We start from the raw sequence: 23,976 nt of genomic DNA on the forward strand, positions 1-23,976 counted from the left end.
CACAGAGAGACAACATCTGGGGTCCATTCCTGATCATCTCCCCTGCATCCACGCTCAACAACTGGCACCAGGAGTTCACCCGATTTGTGCCCAAATTCAAGGTGAGAATCCTCGACGCTGCAGAGCGAGCGCGCCGGCGGAAACACCTGCAAAAACACGTCGGCAGGAATCCTGGCACCCTCATTTTCACTTCTCTCTTTAGTCGTTAACACTTTACAAATGAACCCGGTGCTGCGCTGCCCATCTGAGAAATAAGGATTAAAGGGCTCTAAGCTGCAAGCATGTCTATAAGCATCCATTAGGGGGCAGTGTTGTACTAGGACATTGGAAACACTGCAGCTGGTAACAAATGACTCCAAAGCTTTTAACATTTGGATTGTTGAGTGACCGTACTTGTAAAATCTTTTTGCACGTCTTAACCGGCCCCTGACTGGCTGTGTGCGGTCTTTAAGGTTAAAAAAAAAACTATTTATCAAACACATCAATGTGTCGGCGATTCTTGAATGCACACACATACACACACACCATAATATGAACAGCTCTTTACTGTGCTCAACACTCAACTTTCCCCATTTTCACCGCGAGTTTGAAAATAAATCAATTCCAGTCTGTTTTGCTAATGAGGTGTGAAAAGACCCCATTACACAATTTGGCGATAAGCTTCCTGAACACTCAAAGCAAGACTGACTGCAAACAATGGAATGCCAGCGTGTGTTGAATGATGTAATGATGTGTAAATCTTTTCACATCGCATTCTGCATCAACAACTCCGCGACCAAAGCTGTGATTCATACGTGAGGCCTAACTGTTTCCCCAGGGAACATCGCTGTGGCTCCGTTTCCACTACATTGCTACGTGTAAATGTTAGCGCTTTTGGAGAAGCTGAGTTTGAATGTAGCTTATGTCCTGATTCACCTTTTCCTCTTGTTTTAACTTATTTTTCCGTCAGGTGTTGCCATACTGGGGGAACCCACACGATCGCAAGGTGATTCGGAAATTTTGGAGCCAGGTAAGGAAGTGATGATGAGGATGAACACAGAGTTGTGAAGATGCAATGCTTTTTATTGTGTTTGCTGCAGTTCTTTTTCCTCTTTTTAACTCCGTCTCTCCCTATGCATGTCTGTGTTTCAACAGAAAACCCTTTACACTCAGAATGCACCGTTCCATGTGGTGATCACGAGCTACCAGCTGGTGGTCCAGGACGTCAAGTACTTTCAGAGGGTCAAGTGGCAGTACATGGTTCTGGATGAGGCCCAGGCACTGAAAAGCAGCACCAGGTAAAGCAATAACATGTTTATCGTGTAATACCTAATTCACAAACCCATCACAGGGATCCTGTGTGTTAAAATGTGCTCATACCCAATACTTGGTTTATTACACATGATCATCATGTTGGTAGTTTAAAAGACCATACTGGTGTTTTCCAAAGTTTCCCAGAGTTTTATAGATTGATTGTTGCACTGTTCCTACTTTTAGTAATTGGTGTGATTACAGACCTGTTTTCCTCTGTGTTTTCTTTCAGCGTTCGGTGGAAAATCCTTCTGCAGTTCCAGTGTCGAAACAGACTGCTGCTCACCGGGACGCCCATCCAGAACACAATGGCTGAGGTGAGCAGTGTGTGTGTGTGTGTGTGTGTATGTGTTCGTGTTCATGTGAGTCGGTGTGAGCGAGACCGAACTGTTGACGAATGTGTGTTATTACTGTCTCTCAGCTGTGGGCCCTGCTGCACTTCATCATGCCTACATTGTTTGATTCCCATGAAGAGTTCAACGAGTGGTTCTCCAAGGACATCGAGAGCCACGCTGAAAACAAGTCTGCCATCGACGAGAGTGAGTACAATGTTCCCCACCGCTGCTTGTTCAAGTTTGTTTTTTTCCTCCACATTTTCCAGCTCATTTGTACGGATATTCTGTTATTTGAGTGCCAGCATTGAACTCTGTAATCTCTGCTCAGCGTTGTGTGTAATGTGCTCTGCAGCTTCACACGATTGTTTGATGTTTTGTGTTTTCAGACCAACTTTCCAGACTGCACATGATCCTCAAGCCTTTTATGCTGCGCAGAATCAAGAAGGATGTTGAAAACGAGCTCTCAGACAAGGTAGGGGAGCGAACTCTCTTCTCTGTTTGCAGAAACAAGCTTCTTTTTCTTCATTTAATTGGAGATTAATGAAATCGGAAGTCTCAGTTTTCAAATGACAAATACTCTGAAAGGGATTCAGGTTTTCTGGCGTATGATGGGGCAACATTTCGTTATCCAATATATTCTGTAAATATCATGTAGCTCTCCATCTGTCTCCACAGAACGTGTTGTAATAAGCATGTGAGCGATGCTTGTGCTGGCAGATCCTCTTGACAGACGTTGGACTCTGGGTCTCTTTCTGTCACATGAGGCACGCACATACTCGCTCATACGCTGGTGGGAGTCTCGATACACAGAGTCAGAAGAGTTCACCGCTCCCCCACCACATCTGTCGTTTTTCACTTTCCTTCACATCCAAATGCAGTCCTGCCAGCCCACTTCCTCCTCCTCCTCCTCTTCTTCTTCTCCACCGGTTGCTTTCTCTGGTGGCCAATAGTAACTCGTGGAGTTCACTCGTGGGTCATGGTTGGGGTTTTTAGGGTTTGTTGACATTCAGTTTCACTGCTCTCATCAAAGCACGACAGCAGATAAAACCAGAGATGTCGATGTGTGCTTTAAGAATGTGGGTCAAGCTGGGCATGAGGTCTGCATCCATAAATAAATAGCCCATGTGAAAATACAACCATTTGTGTTCTAATGGAGAGAAAATATCGCAGTAAAGCTGAATCATTTGTCTTTCGCGTAGCCACAACTCTAGCTTTGTAAATCAATCTTTTAACCAATTTACTGCCGTCATAAAACATATTCCTTTATTCTCTATTTCTCAAGAAACAAGATGGCAGTGATGATGGTTTGTGTGTATCAGTTTAAGACTTTTTACACACTCTTATTCTGCTCTCCCTGCAACAGATCGAGATCCTGACCTACTGCCAGCTGACATCCCGGCAGAGGCTGCTCTACCAGGCTCTGAGGAACAAGATCTCCATCGAGGATCTGCTGCAGTCCTCCATGGGCACGTCCCAGCAGTCCCACACCACCACCTCCTCCCTCATGAACCTGGTCATGCAGTTCAGGAAGGTACGAGCTGTGGCCGGTCCTTTCTGGCTTCCAGGGCAGAAAATAGAATAAAGTACAGCCGGACGATTATGGCTTTAAAGAGTTATGGTTATTCAGTCAGACGCAGCGGTCTCAGTGATTGATTACTGTTATTAGTTCTAATGATTTGAAGTATCTTATTATCAAAACTCTTGATTTTCAAAGGATGTTCCAAAAGTAATATTAGCACTGCATTTTATGAGTGGGAATAAAATTTGAGATGTACAATTAAACAACGAATTGGCAGTCTTAGAACAAGCACAAGCATGAGTCGTGCTGATGCTTGTTTTTCCTTTTAGATACACTAACTGTGTGTGTGTGTGTGTGTGTGTGTGTGTGTGTGTGTATGTTTGTGTGTGTGTGTAGGTGTGTAACCACCCTGACCTGTTTGAGCGCCAGGAGACGCGCTCTCCTTTCCACATGTCCCTTAAGCCCTACACCATGTCGAAGTTCCTGTTCCGTCACGGCCTCATCCACGCACACAACCAGGCCAGAAACAAGTACGTTTGTTCACAAGTCTTTGCCGTCTTTGCACATTTGCTGATCCCAATTATAGCTATTAACACTCTGAAACGTTGTGGGTTCAGACTGGAATCCGTCTCTTTTGGGCTTTTTTCACATTCAGTGGTGTAACTCGATCCGTCTCTACTTCCTCCTCAGATTACTTCAAGTGCTGTTGTCTCCCTTCTCCCCAAATCACATCCAGCAGTCTCTCTTTCACAGAAAAGGTGAGCACGTATTAAGCTTTAAATTCAGACACACAAATAGAACCAGGAGTTTCAAACCTCAGATTCACCCCCGTGACTCCCCTCTCCTCTTCCTCCGATGTTTACATCCTTCCATCCTATTCTCCTTCTCTTATTTTTAGTATTTTCTTTAGTTTGGACTCATATTCTTTATTCTATGTTCTGATCTTACCCTTCCAGGTGATGACAAAGGAAGCTGTTTCTCCTTCCTGCGCTTCATCGACGTGTCACCGGCTGAGATGTCCAATCTCATGCTGCAAGGAACCTTAGCAAGGTAAGCTTTAAGTATCGATCGTCATGTCTGTTAGATGATTAATAATGTCCAACTTAACACAGTCGTTATGGTGATAGCGTTATTCTATGGAAATTATTTTTGTAATTTCATTTTTCCCCTCCTGCTATTTCCTCCCACAGATGGTTAGCCCTTTTTCTGTCGCTCAAAGCTGCATATCGGCTCCACCATCAGCGCCTCTTCGGCCTTGAAGGAGAGGTTCAGGAGGAAGCCAGAGACTCGCAGGGGGAGAGGGGGAGGTTACAGCCCCTGTCTCGCAAGGACCTAATTCTGTGGCTGAACAGACCCACCAATTTCCCAAACACGCACACCAGCCCCGTTGTACAGGTGAGAAAAACCTACAAGACACACACAGTGGGACTAAAATCTCTATACAAGAAGCTCTTAAATAGCCGTCTGCGGTACGTGTGGGTGTATGACAGACAGGAGGAAGCAGTGAGACATGTGCTGCTGACGATGCTGAAATGTCCCCCAGAGCATCAGCCAGTGTTTGACCACACAGCTTGCTCTCTGCCCTGGGCTTCTTGTCCGTCCTCTGGGATCCAGCGTGGAACCCAATCCCTCTGTAGCCCCGTGACCCAGTGACACTGTCCTCCCTCTATATGCCTCCAGGGCGTGTGCAGCAGAGCGTCCTCCATCTTTACTTCTACTGTCACAGAGGAAAGTCACATTTTTCAAGATTAAAAGATGGAATTCATTCAGTTTTTTATGCTTTTGGCAGCAGGAGTTGGAGATATGGATTAGTTAAATGGCTGTCATGTGGCACCGCATGATTTGGAATGAGTGGTACATTGCAGTCTGTAATGTTTCCGTAACTCAGGATAAATGCAGCACACCACACTTCTTCTCGACTTCACTCAAACGCTTTCATATGTGTTGGATTCTGCAGCTCAGAGCCCACGGGGTTACATTCTGATGGCCCGTATTTTGTATTATTTGGCAATATGGAAACCTAATTGTTGGTGGGGAGGAGACGGCACAAAGCAAAGGTGCCAGTTCAAATACACAGATCGCCTCTAAAGACTGCGAGCAGCTGCGGCCTTGCAGATACACTGCGAAAAAACAAAAGCATTAAAAAAAAAACACATCCCATTAAATCTATCATCCGGTGGACAGTTACCCGTCGGCAGATACGCATCGCATTACCATCCTCCACCAATTTCGAAGTTAACTTGTTGGGTGGAAAATGCTGTCGGGGGTAATTCCATCCTCCTCTTCCTCTCTTGGCTTCACCCCACGGAGTCAGGCAGCCGTCTTAGGTTCCCCCCTGGAGCGGCTTAAGGAATGAAAGGCCAGAAAAATGTGAAAAGAAAAGAGAAAACTTTAAAAAAAAAACACCTGGCGAGCTGATACTGTATGACCATGCGGACCCCCTGAGTCCTGCTTAAAGCTTCTAGAAATGACCCACTCCCACAGTTTTGCCTCTTTCAGCTCCTCGCATTTCTTTTGAAGCCGTGTGTAGCCGGCACCCGTCGCCTCTTCTCTCTGCTCGGCTCACCTCTCTCTGGCTGTGTACTAGTGTGGTCAGCATTGCTTTCAGCTTCCCCGCTGCTCCTGTTGAGGATCAGAGAGAACCGGGCAACTCTGATCGCCTCCATAACATGTTTTTCTCATATAACTTTTAACGGTCTCTCCGTCTTTCTGACTCAGTCTCTCCTTTCTAACTCAGTCTCTTTTTTACAGTGCGATTATGTTCTTTCTTGCCATCTTATCAATCATGCATCTTAAAACCAACGTACATGACCGCACTCCGGGGCTCTCACACAGTAGAGCGCACTGGCAACATAGTTTCTAAATCTGTTACCGTTTGTGGAGAATCATTCTCCTATTCGTCCAAAGTAAGTAAAACGAAAGTAAAAACAAATCGCCTATTTTGGCCACGCATATGGCCACAGTTATCTGCTTTGGTGTGTTCATGAGCCTGGCTGAATGCAGAGGATGTCATTCTATACACTCTGCCGTTAGATGGCACTGTGGATCCACCGTTTTTGTTGCGTAACACAGCACAGACACAGTAACGTATGCATCACTCTTATAGCACCTACCACTGCGTTATAAACATGAATTATCCATCATTATGTCTTTGCTTGAAATGCACGTATAATGTATGTGTGTGTGTGCAGGAAAGATTACATGATCAGTGGTGCCCGTTAATCCTGTGACATACTCGACTAAAATCATATAAGCTGCATAATCATAGATTTAACATAACATTTTAAGCACTTAGTTGACGCTTTATATAACATTTCAGGCATGTAGCCAATGAAACCTAAATACCGTCGGAGCAGTTAATTAAAAAAACATGAGCGTCGCACTCAGTAATCTCTGTAGCATTCAGTTTGTTTACCTCTGTTTTGCAGCACCTCTTACTTTTACTGCCTATTTTTAATGACTCCTATAATTTGAAGACAGTTTTCTTTAATTGCCCACTTTGTCATAAATCGAAGCAGGAATAAGTTCAGCAGGAGGTGTGAAATCGATTGTCGTGTTTTTGAAATTACTATCGATTTATTACATTTCTCCACTCAGATGTAATCACTGTTTTTGTAAAGTTTTGGGCTTAATGCAACAGGATAGTAATATTCTGTGTGTGTGTGTGTGTTTGTTTCAGGACCTGGTGTTCACAGCCTTAAGACCCGGCATGATGGGACACACAGACGTGATCATCCACAGTCGAAACTCTTCCACCTCTACGCTGCGGCCCTGCCAGCTCACACTGCCACCCAAGTTCCTGCTAGCCGCCACGCCCAGGGTGAGTGTGTGTTTGTGAAGCAAGGCACTCTTGTATGTCCTTTGTGTGTTTGTGAGGACAGTCTGTGTGTTTGTGTGTGTGTGTGTGTGCTGACCCGTGCAAGACAGACAAGCGTTTGGGTGGTCGTGGAAAGGGAAGAGGGACGCGCTGTGCACATTGCATTTTGTAGGCTTTCAACAATGAGCACCTCTTATCTCGGTGTGTGTGTGTGTGTGTGTGTCTGTGTGTGTGTGTGTTTGACTGTGTGTGGTTGGGCTGTGGGGGCGACCGCTGTGGTTTCCAGCTGCATTTAAAACAAACAGAGAGTCTAAAAAAAGGGGGTTCTTGCTCAGGTTGTTAACCAGTAGTCAAGCTTCCTCTTGCCCCCCTCCTATATATACACACACACACACACACACACACACACACACACACACACACACACACACACACACACAACCTGCTGATTCAGTGAAATCAGCCCTCATGCAGTGACTTTCCCTCTATCTCTACTCAAGTATAAATCTAGATGGTACACAATGCAAACAGAAGCAAATGTTTTCACTAACACAAATAAATTGCTCAGCTCAGAGTATTAACATACACGCTTGGAACACATTATCCTAAAAATCTTCATTCTCCCCACCGCACAATATCTTCTTTTGTTTCATACGTAGACAACCCTCATCTTTCTGTTTTTGTTTCCTAGGTGACAGCAGTTCCCATGGAGCGTTATTGTGACGACCGCAGTGCCGAGTACGAGTGGCGGCTGACGCGCAGCGGAGGGGGCGCGGTGTTCAAACAGTGTTTCCTCTACGGCTCCCCGGAACTGTCCTCCGACTGGCTGGCGAGGGCCAATACTTTCCACCCACAATGCCCCGGGGGTGTGATGGCCCTCTACCCGCGGCACGGATGGTCCTTCATCCGGATACCCGGTAAGGACTTTGTGTGTGTGTGTGTTCTGTTATGTTGTTGCTTTGCTTTGAGTTCCTGCCGGCGTGTTCTTATCGGACTGGTGTGTAGCTCTGCTGTAGCTCGCAATGGCCAACTTTGATGCTATGTAGCTAAAGGGTAACGCATAAATGAGCATCTGCTCGTGAAATCAGCAAATGACTACCTTAAGGCCGAAGTAAATAAAACAATTTGTGCCTGTTTGTCTGTAGCAGCAGCCTGCGTTGCTGTGGGACTTGCTAAAACTTAATGGAAACGGTGTCAAAAATACAAATGATGCTCTCTGTGAAGAAAAAAAAGTGTTTTCTAAGCTCATAAGTTCTCTAATAGTAACCCATAGACAGTTTTATCAAATGCTGGAAATCCAGTTTTTGACTGAAGGGTGAACTAGGGGCCCGTGGGAGAATCGACAGAGGCCAGCCCGGGGTCAGCGGGGCCGAGCCGGGGACATCTCCCTCGTCTGTCTCTGCCTGTCAGTCCACCAGACAGCCGATCCCTCGCCACCCAGTGGAACTGCTGAGATAAAAGGCTTCTGTTAGGAGTTCACTCGCATTAACGCACACCGGCGATTTTCATTAAGGTGTGAATACGGGGCCGTGTGTGTGTGTGTACGTACGTGTGCTCACAAGCCTTTATCGAAGGAGCTCGGCTTGTGGAGTCGAGGGTCAGCTGGAGCAGAGTGGGAGCTGATTCGCTGCCAGCGTTCAGATGACTGATGGATGTCCAGGGTGAGAGAGGCCATTAGAGTTTTACAGACAACACTTCCCTTCTCACCGACCCGCTCTGCATCTGATAAACTGTCTCTGTCATGGATTGTGATGACTACTCTTTTTTTTTTGTGTGGCAACAGACGTTCCTGGCACAGAAAATGGATGCGTGTGTCCTTTTTTATGCTTGATAAGCCTGCAATACATTCATTTTGTCGGTTTAGGTACTTTACGACGTAACGGTAACATCCCTAAACGTCCCACTCTCTCACAGATTGCAATAGTAATGCAACGTAATGCTTTTTTTTCTTCTTCTTCTCCCGTGCATACATGTGTTTGTGTGTAAAAGTGAGAAACCAAACAAGTATTTGCGTGTCTGTGTGAGAACAGTCTTGAAAGCTCTTGTGAAGTTATACGGAGGCAGACAAAGCGAGGAAGTTTAGCTACTGGTCATTGTTCAAGTGCTTAGTTAGGTAACACTAATAGATGGTCCGTGTGTGTGTGTGTGTGTGTGTGTGTGTGTGTGTGTGTGTGTGTGTGTGTGTGTGTGTGTGTGTGTGTGTGTGTGTGTGTGTGTGTGTGTGTGTGTGTGTGTGTGTGTGTGTGTGTGTGTGTGTGTGTGTGTGTGTGTGTGTGTGTACACCATCGGGTCCATTCAGGGAATTGTGCAGCACTCACACGGGGGCCTGAGGTGTCTCTCACCTCTCCCCCACACACTCTCCCACGCTCGGCGGCCTTTATTCACACGCCCGCCCCGAGGACAAGCCTCACCTCCGTCTCTACCGCTAACAGACGGGACCGGGCGCTGGTCTGAAATCAGTATCTGGCCGCGACCTCTCGGTCCGTCTGGTCTCCCACTTGTTTCTCAGCCTCGGTAGGAAGGAAGTGACCCAACGCGCCGGCACCCGTCCTCCGCCGAAACACATTGTTGCCACATCAAGGCCCAGATATGTACAGTAGCCCGGCTGAAGTTTCCCACCCGCCCCCCCTCCTCCTCTGCACTCCCAGCCCCACACCTTTTTTAGAACAAATGGCAGAGCTGAATGACTGTTTGTTTTGAGCGCCATGGCGTGAGTACGGCTGCCCACTGATATCCACAGAGGAATCTAATCAGAGGACTTATTAAGAAGCCGTAGAGGAGGAAAAAACAATCGAGGCTGGAATGTCTTGAACCTCAAATGCATTTGTTTCTGATGTGATAGCAGAATTCCCCTTCAGGAAATATGTTTTTCATTCTAAAAAAGAATGATCTATCTGCTCTATGCTCATGATATTGATATCGACGATTCTGTGCACCTGATCGCAGAGAAAGCAAGATGCATGCTGGGTAGTATCGGCCATGAAGCGAACTAGCCACCAGGACAGGAGAAGAGGGCTTTGACTATAACCACAGAGACATTCCAGACTTGTTTGTTTCGCTAAATCGCTGCAGTTCTGCGGCCGTCTCCCTTTCGCTCTCCGGAAAACCTCACATATGGACAAATTTCCTGCCGAGAAATGTTATGAGTCAGGTTAAAGATTAGCTTGAAAGGAAATAGTTTTTTTTTGCGTGCTGTAGGACTATTTGCAGAACATTCCAGAGTGACACGGAAATAACCTTCCTCGCTGTCCGTGTGGCCCCCGCGTCGCTTTCAGTAATTAGAAGGGACCGTTCCACGAAATGACAGCCTCCTCACTATAGCGCCGACTGTTGGCCCTCTTTCTACCTTTGTTGTGAGCTGGAAATCGACCGCCACCACCGCTGCTGCTGGAGGAGGAGGAGGAGGAGAAAGAGGAGGGTATGTGTGTGAAGGAGACGGTAAAGGACTTTATTTCTGTGCGTCTTGTTGTGCAACTTGTTTTTACTGACTGTGTTTGAATGCACGTCTGTGTATCAATCAGTCTATGAGAGAGAGAGAGAGAGAGAGAGAGAGAGAGAGAGAGAGGCCGGTCAGCCCACATCAGGCTGTGGGAAATGCAGTTCTGCCTTCCTGTCCCTTCAAAGAAACTCTGCTCTCCAGCAAAATGGCAGGAAGCTTCCCCCCCGGCCCTCCGATAGACCGGCACAGAACAACACAGACGGCCAGCCTCACCGCACCACCGTCTGACTCTGCCCCTCTCAATGTGCATTAAGACTGGCACCGGTTACCGTCTGTGGAATTCAGCTTCTCTTTTTTTGGCAGCAGAGAGAAAAGAAAGAAAACATTCAGCCAAGTGTGTAAAGGGATAGATATTTGTTTTGCTTTCCTCGTCCAATTTATGGCTGTTAATGTGTCCCACAAGATGGAAAAGCGTGTTCACTGCTTCTTTAGAAACCTGAGTCCCAAAGTAGACTGAAGGGGGAGACATTAGCCACATTATACCTATGCGATGATACCTTTGAACATGGCAGCCAACTCTCCCTGTCTCTTGGCCGTCCAGCCTTCATCTGTGGTGTGTGTGTCGAGTCAGCGCTGGCCACGGGTAACTCGCAGTAATCTATCTTAATGACAGAGTTCACAGTGGGCTGCTGTGGTGAGGTGAGATTGCCCCGCGACTGTCTGTCTCTTCCCCTGCTTAACGACTCCTAGAGGACCGGAGAGAAGTGCTCCCCTTGCATGTTTGAGGGGAGACCGTGATGCATTAACAAACAAGTTCCAGAAACAGTCCTTTCTGTCTCAAGTGGTTCCGCAGACGCATTTCAGGGCTTTCAGGAATGTTTGTCGTTTGGCTCTTCTCTTCTCTCTTTGTTTAGCATCTGTGAAGCGTCACCGAGCCCTAAACAAGAAGCTAAAAATCTCCCCTGCTCGCTCTATCAGCCCACTTTGCGTCCCAAAACCTCCCCGCTGGCATCTGGCTCTTAGCTATACTGATGCTGTCGCTGCGAGGAAAATTAAGTTTGAGTCTGTTTTTTGTCAATACATGCAGAAGCAGCAAAGTAGTGTCAGGCTAATATTTCCATCATCAGCGGTGCTGAACAAGTGTTGCCCATTGACTTATTGATCGCACAGTGTAATGTATCATTATACAGTGAGGGGCTGACGCTCGAGTCGATCTCTGATTCGACCTGCTCCGTGGCCCCCCATCTGTCTCTCTTTCTCACATAACCATCCATCTATCTTCTTTCATCAGCTCTTGACTTTTTTTTTTTTGCTGCTCTTCGTCTCCTCCTTTTCGATCGCATCTGGTCCGCTTCCCTTCCTCCGGTTTTTGGGGGCGGCTCCTCTCTCAGCTTTTTGGCAGCAGCAGCAGCAGCAGCAGCAGCAGAGGGGACAGGACAGGACGGAAGATTGTAGCGGCGCATTAATGAAATTAGCGCCGTCGTTGGTTTGGGAGTATCAGGCGCCAGGCACCGGGGCTGGGCCGGGGTTAATTAGCTGGCAGCAGGCCTCTAATTGGGTCAGGACCGTGTCAGGCCCCTGGCTCTGGCCCTACAGGGATTGGATTACACTGTCGAGGGGACAGACAGCAGGGGGAGGGAGAGAGGGTGTATGTGTGGGGGGGGGGGGGGGGGGGGGGGGATCGAGAGGGAGCTGGAGGGCGCAGTGGATGTGGTGGAGAGAGAGAGAGAGGAGGGACAGGGGAGTGTAGCTTAATCTGCCAGCAGGAGGTGCGGAGAGGAGGCGGAGATGGGGAGGGCTGGCCGGGTGAATACCGCAGTTAGACTGGATTGGATTTAGGCGGGTGGAGGGGGGTGGAGGGGGGGGCAGGGCAGGTGGTGAAGCTTGATATGTGTATCCATAGCAACAGCAGAGTGGTGTGACACCACATGGGATTTGTTGTGTTTTGGGGTGTGGTCTCAACGCAGTCCTGGTCCTCGTCAGTCCACAGTTAGAAAGTTTTTTGTCTTTTCTAGTTAGAATTCTGTATGTAATCACAATAAGACATTATGGAGACGTGGGGGCAGGGGACCCCCTGATATCTGATGCTAGTTTTATCCGTTACTGTGCGTTTGAATCCACATTTTATTTTAACCTCTCACGTATTCAGAAAAGGATCCCAAAAGTCCTGCCGTTTGGTTTACATGTGAAGTGTGATAAAGACTGCGTTGACTGATTTTGACTGATATTCAACTTGAACGACTCTTGAAGGCCAATTCATTTTAAGCGCCTAACGAGTTAGATGTACAGACGTTTTAATCCTTCTAAGCGCTCCATAATTCACGTTACATCCGACGGTCATGAGTTTCACTGCAGCCACATGTAGCTTATAATGTGAGCCAGAAGTGTTACGTTGGAACGAGACAGACCTCCAAAGCCCTCCCCCAAAAATCCCAATTATTCATTTTCTTGGCTCCGCTTCATAGGGTATGGCAGCGATATTTAGAAAAAGGGATTTTCTATATGCAGCTCTAAATGTTTTGAACTCGGCCACCTCTCTCTCTCTCTGTAAAGCCACATCGCTGAGATTTAGGGAGTTTGGAGAGTTGTTGCAGGGGCCAGACGGCCTCGCCATTTCTGTTGGACATCTGTTTCCCTGCTTCCCTTTGATAACGTAGCATCTTTCTTTGTTCCACTCAGTTCTCTGTTGGCTAAAAGCAACCGCGTTTCAAGTATGTCAGTGATCAGACGAGTACAGAAAGATCAAAATGTAGGAGCGGTCATCAGCGTAGTCAAATGTCACACGGTGGCTTTCTTAAAGAGCAGCTCTCCTATTAATGGTCGCCTTCATAATCCAGGCATAAACAAAAGGATTACCCCGGCTGACATGCCTCTTAATACAGAAATAATAGTATCTAACTGCTTAATATGGGCTTTTCAGATTTACAGTTTTTACCCTTCAAGAATGAGATTAAATACATACCCCGTTCAGCCCCGTTTGGCCACAGAAATCCTTAGATCGGGGCTTTAACCCATCTTCAAACATGCCATAGGAGTCTGGAGGCTTAAATGCATAATCTGCTAGAAGCGGATTGGTGGCAGCTATTGCCTTTTTATATGAGCATTTTACATCTTTGCCAAGTGGTGGTTTGCATCTGGGTGGTTGATATCGTGGCCCACAGCGCTGCCTGGTGCCCTTGACTGAGCAGCGGCCCTTGATTCGAGTGGCACCTGTGGTGAGGGGGCCCCCTGAGTCTGAATTTAACCACGACATCGCCGCCGCCGCCACCGCCACCGTGCTAATACCGGCCCGCTGCAGCCGGAGCCACCGCAGACCCTCTTCACTCTCCGTCTGGACCGTTTTCCTTCACCGCACATGTCTGATCCTCCGCACGTCTCACGCTCGCTTCCTTCTACTTTTCAGCTGCCCCATTTTCTCGACGCCATAGCCAATTATAGGTCTTTGATGGCGGGATACAGCATTTGTGTACCTCAGGGAGTGCGGTGCGCCGGTCTCTTGGTACATACCGAAATGAGCCACAGCAATCTGAAACAACTGCATACCTAGTAAATCTATAGTTATGTTGGATCTGGTATAGATTTAGTTTATAGTGTGTTAAGTATCTTTTACTATCCCCCGTGTCCATTTACCCTTCCTTTCCTCCACCTCTCGTCCTTTTCGTTCATTTCATCTCAGCTATTTTTTATTTACTGACAGCAGCAGTGAAAAGCACTTTGTCCGCAATACACCAGTTGTGTGGAGGAAAACCAAACATGTTGATTCAGAACTCGTCCTGTCAACACTGAGGGGCTCTAGGACTGTGTGACACCACTCCACAGTGGCCTGTAGGTGAGCTCTCCAACACTTCCCCAGAGTGTTTCCCCTGTTCATCTCTTCTATTAGTTCCTCTTTTAACACCTCTACAGGGCCTGACCTTTTTTGGGGGGGGGCAATACTAAAGGGTCACAGGTCAGGGTTCAGTCTGAGTACACATTAGCATAGAATGCTACTGGTTTAAAAGGAGAAAGATCCAGTTTGTGAGTGTTGTACTTTAGCGCATGTTATTGTTTTTACGCAATGATTTCTTATCCGGGTTTTACACGTATTGTTGTAGGAAGTTGTCATATTCATGTATTATCGCAGCCTCAGTTCTGACCGTGTGTTTTGGATTAATGGAACGGCATTTTAACGCGGTTGGTTACATTACGTTGACAAAGCAAGGAAACAGGACTGGGAAATATTTAGAAGCCCAGGTTTCGGCTATACAAAAGGGGGCTTGGGAACAAGTGTCCGACTGGTGTGCGAGACGGCCGAGCCTGACTCTCCCACAGGGACTCTCTTGTAACCCCAGGCCCCGACCCCTGTCACCCGACCCCGGACCCGGCCCGAGGTTCCCCTCACTCCGGGTCACGACCCCGTGGTCAAACACCATAGTGTGCCTGTCGCCCGGGTCGATGGCGGCCCCGGCCCTTTTCTCATTCTGCCATTGTGCCAGATGACGTTAATTCCTCATCAGCTGGACGTGGAAGGAACCACTTCAACAGCAGACCCTGGATCGGATTGCTCCCCATTTGCTCTCCATAGTCACATTTGAGGGCCGAAGAGCACCTGATGTGGTGTTGGCAGTGACGTGACGGAGGCCAACTGCCAAGGCCTATTTGTTCTTCTTTTGTGCCATTGTGTGAGATGGAGTGTAAATCACCTTTTCTCACAATTTCTCTTTCCTTCTTGTTCTCTTTCTCTTTCTCTCTCTCGCTCCCTCATTCTCCATCACTCTCTCTGTGCTCTCATCAGCAGTACAGTCAATAAGGGCGCATGCTTTATTTAAACAATCACCGGATTAGAGACAGATTTAGGAGTATTGATCCCCAGGCTGATCCGCTCTGGTGAAAGGGTCTTTATCCTGGACAACACAGTGTTATTGAAGACTTGTATTGATTAGGGAAGAGTTAATAACCTCTGAATTGATAGGGCTGCTTATCTGTATTCTGCCAGTGAGCAGACATATGAAAGATGTCAAGTAAAAACAATACATTGGGTAATAAAGGAAAAGATTGACATGACACTTGGACACAAGAGAAAGGCATTTTTAACAATCTCACTGTGTCAAATGCGTCTCATCAGTTACTCGCGGTAGTTTGGGTTTTCACGTCTTTTTGTCTCTTCCTCTTCTAGATAAGGAGAGCCTGATCACGGAAAGTGGAAAGCTCCACACCTTGGATATCCTGTTGTGTCGGCTAAAGACCCACGGACACAGAGTCCTCATCTACTCCCAAATGACCCGCATGATAGACCTGCTGGAGGTATGAACACACACACACACACACACACAACTACCACTAATCAATTCCAAAAAAAAGGAAAATCTTGCTCTCTGAAAACACACCTTTAATTTGTCATTTGCATATACACCCGTGTTGCTCCGAGACAGTTGTTAAACTGGTCGGCTTCCACTAGCGAGGCATTGAGCTCCAGTACCTCTAATCAGCCTGCCTGTCCCTCGTTAGCGGACTCATTAGACGGATAATTAACAGGTCAGGGCTAATTAGCGGGGTCTCATCTGCAGGGGAGGCAGCCCAGATGGGAGGGATGACTGGAAGGAATGCGGAAAGAAGGCGAGGTGGAGGCTAGACGGGCCGATGGGAGTGGCATGGCCTCGGGGTTAGAAGAGAGAGAAATTCTGCAGAAGACAAAGGTCGTTTTTAGAGAGGGAGAAAAGGGGGGCCGGGGAACAAACGAGGAAAGATCCACATGAAGCCAGAAATAAAAAACTCCAGGGTGATTTTGGGGACTTTTATTACTTTTATCCACAGAGAAGTGATCTAAGCTGCTCGGATGGGCACAAAGTCAACACCGATACGTCATCATGTTGTTGAGGTAATTTATGAACAAAGACAACCACTGCATCAAACACAGACACACCGTCTCTGTTTAATATCCTTAGGCTAGCTATAATCTGTTTGGAAGTCGGGGGCAACCCGGTTGAAGTTAAAGTAATTTGTCAAATCTGAGTCACCGCACTCCGAAGGAAAAGTAATAGCCCAAAGCAATTCTGCCGGTGATCATGTGTCGACAGCCTCGGCGCAATAGACTATTGTTGCCTCCGTAGTTGTTGCAAACATCACTGTGGAGCCAAAAGCCTCTGGCATGATGTCACTGGGAACTCCTTCCCCATTCACACGGTGCGGTGCTGTTTCCACAGCCAAATCTTTTGATGGCAGATGGACCCAGCCCAGGTGGTTAAGGACTGTCTTCCTGTGTGTCTGGGAAACGGTGGGATTGCCTAGTGTTTAACAGGAAGAGTATTCAACACGGCTTAGATAACGCAGGCGTCTTAAATTCTGTGTTACGTTTATACGAGTATTTAATTCATACAGGAGGATACAAAAAACAAGCTTTAGCATGTGGAGGTATTAAATGACCTGATAGAGGATTTTGGCCATACCGATATGGTTAATGTTCTTCTCACTGACTGCCCCACCAACGTATGTTCTCCAGGTCTAATGAGGCAATGTTACAGTAGAAGTGACCTCATACAGTCATGTGGGGCTGTGACAGCGTCTCCTTTACTGCTGGGTTAAAGACATTCACGAATGAAATCATGTGTTTATCTGGCTTCAGTTTTCCTAGATCATACTATCTCTCTCTTCGGATTTTACTGAACACAAGTATGAGTGTGAAGGAGAGGCCGATGCTAATCTCCGTCATTAGCGTCATTGTTTTCGTCGCCGGTCGGCCGCCCGGTTCTTCTGGTGACACCGCGTAGTCGGGTGATGGATCGCTGAGGTCCGGGTGGCCTGACGAAAAAATAACATTGTCGAAATTCTCTGGCAGCAGCCGATAGTGGAGCAGGACCCGCCAAGTCGCTGCCCTCCCAGCTTGAGTTGTGTGTCTGCAGCTGAATTAGACAGCGCTGTAAGTCTGCGGCTGAGATTGCAGGGCGGGCGAGAATGCCCACAATGACTCGTTTGGTACGACAGCCAGAGAATCAGCAGCAGCGTTTTGTTTATGGAGTGGGATAAAGGGACCCATTACGCAATTCAAAGCATGGATGAGACTGTGACTAAATACAAAGAAATAGTGTGCATTAAGAGCCACCTTATAGGGATCATGGGTAGTGGAGTTTTATGTTTCGTGAACGTTAATTTGGAGGCTCTGATGGATGGATACTGCTGCTACTTATCAGACTTTGTGCAGCTCCCTGTGGAGTTACAAAAGGCCTCATACAACTTGTTCCTACTCAAGACCTGTAAATAGACTTTGATGAGTAAAATCAGTGGAGTCCATGGCTGGTATTGTTTATGTTATGGCACTGAAAGCAGTTATGACACACTGATGTGAGATGCAACACACCCAACGTTGGCAATCTACACTGTTTGTGCTGGCAAATAAATGTAGCCATAGTGCCACACTTACATGTTCTTTTCTTTTTATGAAGTATTTTTAGTGTTTGTTGGGAACAGACTGTTCACTGTGACACTATGTTCCCAACCTAAGAACCGCAATAAATACACACTGTGTTTCTTGACTTTGGGGGCTCGTTATTGTTTGGGAAGTTGAGAACAAACTGGCTGCCACGCCTTGCTTTTTTTTGTTTTTTTTGCACATCCAAGTGCCAACTCTGAAGGTTTTAAGTACATTTGAGCAGAGGCATACTATTAGACGGGAAAGAGGAAACGTCGTCATGCTTTTGAAACTGTTCTCCCATGCCTCTCTCCTCCCATACATCATTTCAAGTTTGTTGTCGTTGTCAGACACCACAGCCATAACGATTTTGTTTTACTAAATATGTCCTATAATAGGCTGCTGACAGGTGGTTGAACAAGATTAACATTCTGACCAGTTAAAGGTTGAACCTTCCAATGAAACGCGTTAACAAAAACCTGTGAAAAACTGCAGAAATGAAGCCATGTCACTTGTGATTAACGCCAACCCAAACACAATACGAGAGAAAATTGCCAGCTGTTGAGGTAAAGGTTTCAGTGTGGCTGCACTCTCTGAGAAAGTCCGCACCAGGACCCGACGAGCTTTAAATCATGTCGGCGGAAGGTTGCAGAGATTGTAACAGACTCGAGTCTGAGAGGCCTCAGATCTACTTCTGAAACCTTTTTTTTTTTTTTTAAGATTAGGAAGGCTGAGTAAGGACATTTTGTAAGAGCAACAATATCTGCAACATCCTGCTGGCAAGCCATCAAAACCCAATTCAACAAGGTTAGCAGCGTTTTGGCGAGCGCCGGGCTAATGGTCCCTAATGTAGTGTTCACTCGGAGCAGATGGGGCTGCTGGGAACAGAGCCAGGAGGGCAAGCCCTGCCGGGACTGAGGGCCCCGAGAGTCATGACAGGGGTTGGGAGGGTCACAGAAAACATACCGTCAAATCATGGATATCGTCGTGAATGATTGCGAGGGGTGAGTCGTGATGTGCGCCAGTATTTGTGGCTGGTTCATGGGTTTTAGGGGCACTGACATGTTTGAGTGAGGAGGTCGGGGGTTCAGGGCAGTGCTTAAAGAGAGATCAACATGTCACCTCATCACTGCTGTTGCACTTAAAGAACCCCTCCCTTCAGACCTAACACCCCCACACACACAGACACACACAGACACAGCTTAGCAGACATTTGGGGGGATTGAGTATCAAATTCTGCATTGCTCAGTGTCTCTCTGGGCTGGGATTGAGGTTTCAACTCCATTAAATGTGCATAAGAAATGTGGGATTTTGATATTTTGGACTCAAAGTTTCTGTCAAGACTGAACTTCTTACATTGAAGATTAGTATTTCTCAGCAGGTAGACCTGCAGGGCTTATCTGCTCCTCAGAGAAAGACTCAAGTAGCTGTGCATGTTTGAGAACTTATCAACTTCAGAAAAACCTTATTCATGAACTCCATGCAGTACTGGATCCAGTTCTTTTCATTAAAGCAGTTTTAAAAGTAACTGATCGCATATGACAACTTATCTATCGCAAACATTTTCTAATATTTCAATCTTTGGAGACACTGAACTGGGACGGTACTACACCGAGTTCTGGCAAACAAAAGAATGAATGGGGGGATAAGTTGAACATCAAATAATTGTGTCATCGTTTCTTTTATTTATGTTCTCCCGTCTCTCCAGGAGTACATGGTTTATCGTAAGCACACCTACATGCGGCTCGATGGATCGTCCAAGATTTCTGAACGCAGAGACATGGTGGCTGACTTCCAGAGCCGGTGAGTAAAGATATGATCTACTGTGTGTGTGTGTGTGTGTGTGTGTGTGTGTGTGTGTGTGTGTGAGAGAGAGAGAGTGAGAGTGTGTGTGTGTGTGTGTGTGTGTGTGTGTGTGTGTGTGTGTGTGTGTGTGTGTGTGTGAATGTGTGCATGAAACCAAACACCGGCTTTTTGCCACTAACAAGCTGTAAATCCGCTATTTCGTATATTGCAGCAATCAGCGAATGGTTTAATCTTACACGCGTACGTCCAAATATGTTTGTGTATTTCCTCGTGAGTCCACATGGTTTACATTAGTGTTCACTTCTTGTTGTGTGTGGGTGGGTGTGTGTGTGTGTGGGGGGGGGGGGGGTGTCGGTGTAGGAGTTTGTGCTTTGTCGACCACTCTACCGTTGGCATCAAGTACACGTTTCATTTCAGTTTTGCAGACAGGCTTAAAGTTCGGAAGTGACATTTTTTACATTGTAACTTAATTTTGTGCCATGATACTGTATATGGGTATTTGTACTTGTAAATGATATCTTTCCATTCTGTGTGTCCGTCTTCCCCCTCTGCAGGACGGACATCTTTGTCTTCCTGCTGAGTACGAGGGCTGGAGGGCTCGGCATCAACCTGACCGCTGCTGACACTGTGAGTCGCCGACACACTGAAGGAAAAACACTTCGATACAATCGCAAAGCTTAAACTGTGCAACTATTTCCTGAATAATGCAGTGAACATTCCCTGCCAAGTTCTTTTCTTTTACTGACAGTCGTAAAGATAGTTTGTGATGACCAGTGTTTCAGCATCAATAATATATAATGACAATATAGTGTTTTGCAGGGGGGTGATTATTCACATAGAAATGATGATCTCTCTCTCTCTCTCTCTCTCTCTCTCTCTCTGTGTGTTCATCAGCATCTCTCAGCATAATTTCCCTTTGTGTCCCTAAAGCCCAGTTCAAGTGGGATTAGCTTTCATGACAGTGACTTTGAAGTGACTGTTAACGCGGGACATCTGTCTCGTTAAAGCGGAGTTCACTTGGGATAACACATTCCTCGTAATAGGTCCCAGGAATCACAGAGAAGGGGAGTGTCCCCATCGTGTCCGACATGTCGTCGGTAAACAATAACAATACAGCAGAGAAATAAAAAGTAAAGTTGAGATTTTTTTTAATCTCCAGGTCATCTTCTACGACAGCGACTGGAACCCCACGGTGGACCAGCAGGCCATGGACAGAGCTCACAGGCTGGGTCAGACCAAGCAGGTCACCGTCTACCGCCTCATCTGTCAGGGGTCCATCGAGGAGAGGATCCTGCAGCGGGCCAAGGAGAAGAGCGAGGTCTGAACTAAATACGACAGTTTCAATTATGCGAGTTTAAAAAAAATTAAAAGTAAGTTAATAAATGATTTGTTTTTTTGTAATAAGATCCAAAGGGTGGTGATCTCTGGAGGCAACTTCAAACCAGACACACTCAAACCCAAAGAGGTGGTCAGCCTGCTATTGGACGACGATGAGCTGGAGAAGAAACGTGAGTATATTTAGGCGTCTTTGTCTTCGTTTAATTCAGTTTTCTTTGCTCAAAAGCTAATCCTCAAAAAAAAAACGAATTAAAAAAACCCATTGTGTCTTCTCCTGTAGTGCGTCAGAGACAGGACGAGAAGAGGCAGGTGGAGGAGTGCAGCAAGGTGAAGGAGCGCAAGAGGAAGAGGGAGAAGTACGCCGAGAAGGTACAGCACAACATGATCAGCAGGAAACACGAGCGCCAGCAGTCATCTCAGTCTGCTGTCGGTAGATTAAAGAGACAGGAGGTGTAGAATACGATGAAATGTGGGATGTGAAATAGAAAAGAAATGAGGTGAGAAGGGAAGGAATGAGGTAACGGAGGAGGAGAAGCAGAGGCTGCATTAACACCTTTGCCAGTACTGACTCCAAACGTTCCCTCGAAGAAACACCTGCGGGGTTATTAAAATCATCACCCTCTTGTGAGCATGACTAAGCTCTGCAAACTTAATTGCATTCTGGATATTAAATTTGAATATGTTTTATATATAAGTGTATAGTTTGTCCTTACGTTAAAGCAAGTGAAAAGTCAGTCACCAAAAACAATAAGAATTGTTCTCTTTGGGTCGACAATTAAGAGCAAATTTCATGGAAATCCAACCCATTCCTTTGAGATACTGTTAAATGGTTGTGTTAACACTCGTTTCTAAGCAGCAGAAGAAGAACGAGGAGACCGAGACCAAGAAGAAGAGGGAGGTGAACCTGGTCATCTCTCATGCGCCCTCGGCAGACAACTCCAACCTCTCTGCAGACGGAGACGACTCCTTCATCAGCGTTGAGATGGACTCGGCCATGCCCAGCCCCTTTAGTGAGGTGAGGCAACCCAGGGGGGAGGAAGTAGAAGGGTGTGATCATTTCCTCCACTCTTATTTTCTACATCCTATCTATTCCATCCGTCCTTCTCTTCTTCCTGTGCCTCCCGTCCTCCGATGCTCCCTTCCTTCTCGTTCCTCCATTGTTTCCCTTTGCTGTACCGGCCCGGTTCACTCGTTCCCTGTGGTGCTAACCCCCCCGCCTTTTTGTGTGTGTGTGTGTGTGTGTGTGTGTGTGTGCGTGCGTGCTCCTGTGCACGACCAGATCTCCCTGAGCAGCGAGCTCCAGCCCGGCTCGTTACCTCCGGACGCCGACGCGGACGAGAGCAGCAGCGACATGCTGGTCATCGTGGACGATCCGGTGTCCTCTGCGCCGCAGTCTCGCGCCACCAACTCGCCCTCCTCTGTGTCCGGATCCGTCTCCGACAACATGAATGGTGAGCGGGAAAATGGGTTTCAGCCGAGCTTTGACCGTGAGTGAAACAATACACTGTACAGTTGCTAGTGCCTTATTCCAGGATCATACACTAATGATTGAAAATGGGATATGGTCTCGTCAGTTTCCCCCGAAAATCTGTTTTCCTTTTAAGCTTCAGTGATTCCAGTCTGTAAAATATTAAATGAACTCTTCTTATTATGCTACTAAATAGCGCTAACTCTTGGGTAATAATTATTTCTGTCATGAAAATTGTCACATTTACACAGAGGTGGAAGTAACTAAGTACAGTTATTTATTTATACTTCTACTCCGCTACATTTTAAGTACTTTTTACTGCACTACATTTAACTGACATCTAGGATTACTGATTCATTTGCAGATTTAAATTGTAAATACAAAACATTTGATCATTTTTATAAAGAAAGTGTATTAAGTAGCTCAAATTAGCTCCAACAGTAAAGCAATGTTGCTTAATTGATCCTTAAAGGATATTGTTAATGTAATTAGTGAATAGCACTATTTGGCCTCCTATAGGGACATCTTTTTTTATAAACAATCACAACTAGTATACACGGTCAAAATGTTCATATTTGATGATTTCCTAATTTCAGATAATCTCGCTACATGCAATCTGTGGTGCTAAAGGCTCCAAATGTGCCAAATAACGCCTAACCGGTGTGTTATCTGTGAGACAGAACGGTGTTAAATCAAATCTGCCTGACTCACATGTAGGTCAATACAGCACACATTATGTTCTCTTGCGTCCATTGAGTCTGTTACCTCACATGTACTACGCTGGTGATTATTTAGATTTAAGAGGGTTTTATTTTGCCTTGGCCGCAATGTTTCAGTATGTTCCGTACTATGCGATCCAGATAGTTTACATCGCCCGTACAGTATATCTGTACTTTGGATGCGTTGCAATAAGGTAATCCCTCCTAAATACATGCTGCTCTGTGGAAACCCATTTTGGGACGTTTGCCGCCATGCTAGGAGGTTTCCTGCCAGGGAGATTATTAACAAAGTCCAGCGGGCTGGGAGAAAGTTAGTGCCTTCAGAGATGTGGATGGCGTTGTGATGATAGGTTTGAGAGAGAGAATGATGGTTAGAATGAGGGAGCAATTGTGAGAAGGGAGGAAGGGTGAGATTTAGTCTTGGAGGGAGGTTAAGAGAGAGGGATTTGTGGAGGGGACGGGTGTTTAGTGAGAGGATAAGCTCATCTCTCCTCAGAAAAAGGGTTGTTTATACAGTGTTTGCATGGAAACATGCAAAGAAAATGCAGACCAGTGGGGAGAGTAGGGAGTCAGAAAGAGGGGGAGACGGTTCTGGAGGGATTAGGCACATTACCAGTGAGGCAAACACTGGCTCTAGTTCTGCAAACAGTTTGGAAAATGAGAGCAATATTCTGGTTTTTGCCGTAGCCTGTACTTAGGGTAATGATGAGTAGCGATCAGTAGGAATTCTTCTGTATTACAGGAAAACTATCATGTCAGGGTCTTTCAAGGACTGCGTATTTATGCCAAGCTTGCCAAACTTACTTTATTCATGTATCCTCTGTCTACAATATATATTCAAAGAACTTGCACTACTTGCTT

At 46.4% G+C, this 23,976-nt stretch overlaps 1 protein-coding gene across 8 annotated transcripts in view; it reads left to right on the plus strand.

Moving 5' to 3' along the window:
• The window catches only part of ino80 (INO80 complex ATPase subunit), a 31,904-nt gene that overhangs the window by 5,921 nt on the left and 2,007 nt on the right, over positions 1-23,976 (plus strand). For 2 of the 8 annotated variants that reach the window (XM_079180532.1, XM_079180534.1), the window contains exons 15-35: positions 6-101; positions 950-1,009; positions 1,135-1,277; positions 1,523-1,607; positions 1,712-1,829; positions 2,012-2,097; positions 2,989-3,156; positions 3,541-3,674; positions 3,835-3,902; positions 4,101-4,194; positions 4,335-4,539; positions 6,824-6,964; positions 7,653-7,878; positions 15,556-15,683; positions 19,493-19,587; positions 20,145-20,217; positions 20,750-20,908; positions 20,996-21,098; positions 21,209-21,297; positions 21,782-21,943; positions 22,208-22,415. In XM_079180532.1, the coding sequence (XP_079036658.1) occupies positions 6-101; positions 950-1,009; positions 1,135-1,277; positions 1,523-1,607; positions 1,712-1,829; positions 2,012-2,097; positions 2,989-3,156; positions 3,541-3,674; positions 3,835-3,902; positions 4,101-4,194; positions 4,335-4,539; positions 6,824-6,964; positions 7,653-7,878; positions 15,556-15,683; positions 19,493-19,587; positions 20,145-20,217; positions 20,750-20,908; positions 20,996-21,098; positions 21,209-21,297; positions 21,782-21,943; positions 22,208-22,415 (2,641 nt within the window). The remainder of the gene's footprint in view (positions 1-5; positions 102-949; positions 1,010-1,134; positions 1,278-1,522; positions 1,608-1,711; positions 1,830-2,011; positions 2,098-2,988; positions 3,157-3,540; positions 3,675-3,834; positions 3,903-4,100; positions 4,195-4,334; positions 4,540-6,823; positions 6,965-7,652; positions 7,879-15,555; positions 15,684-19,492; positions 19,588-20,144; positions 20,218-20,749; positions 20,909-20,995; positions 21,099-21,208; positions 21,298-21,781; positions 21,944-22,207; positions 22,416-23,976) is intronic. The other 6 variants (XM_079180536.1, XM_079180538.1, XM_079180533.1 and 3 more) reach the window with 3 other exon arrangements.

Source organism: Pholis gunnellus (genome assembly GCF_910591455.1).
Source record: "Pholis gunnellus genome assembly, chromosome: 19".
NCBI lineage: Eukaryota > Metazoa > Chordata > Actinopteri > Perciformes > Pholidae > Pholis > Pholis gunnellus.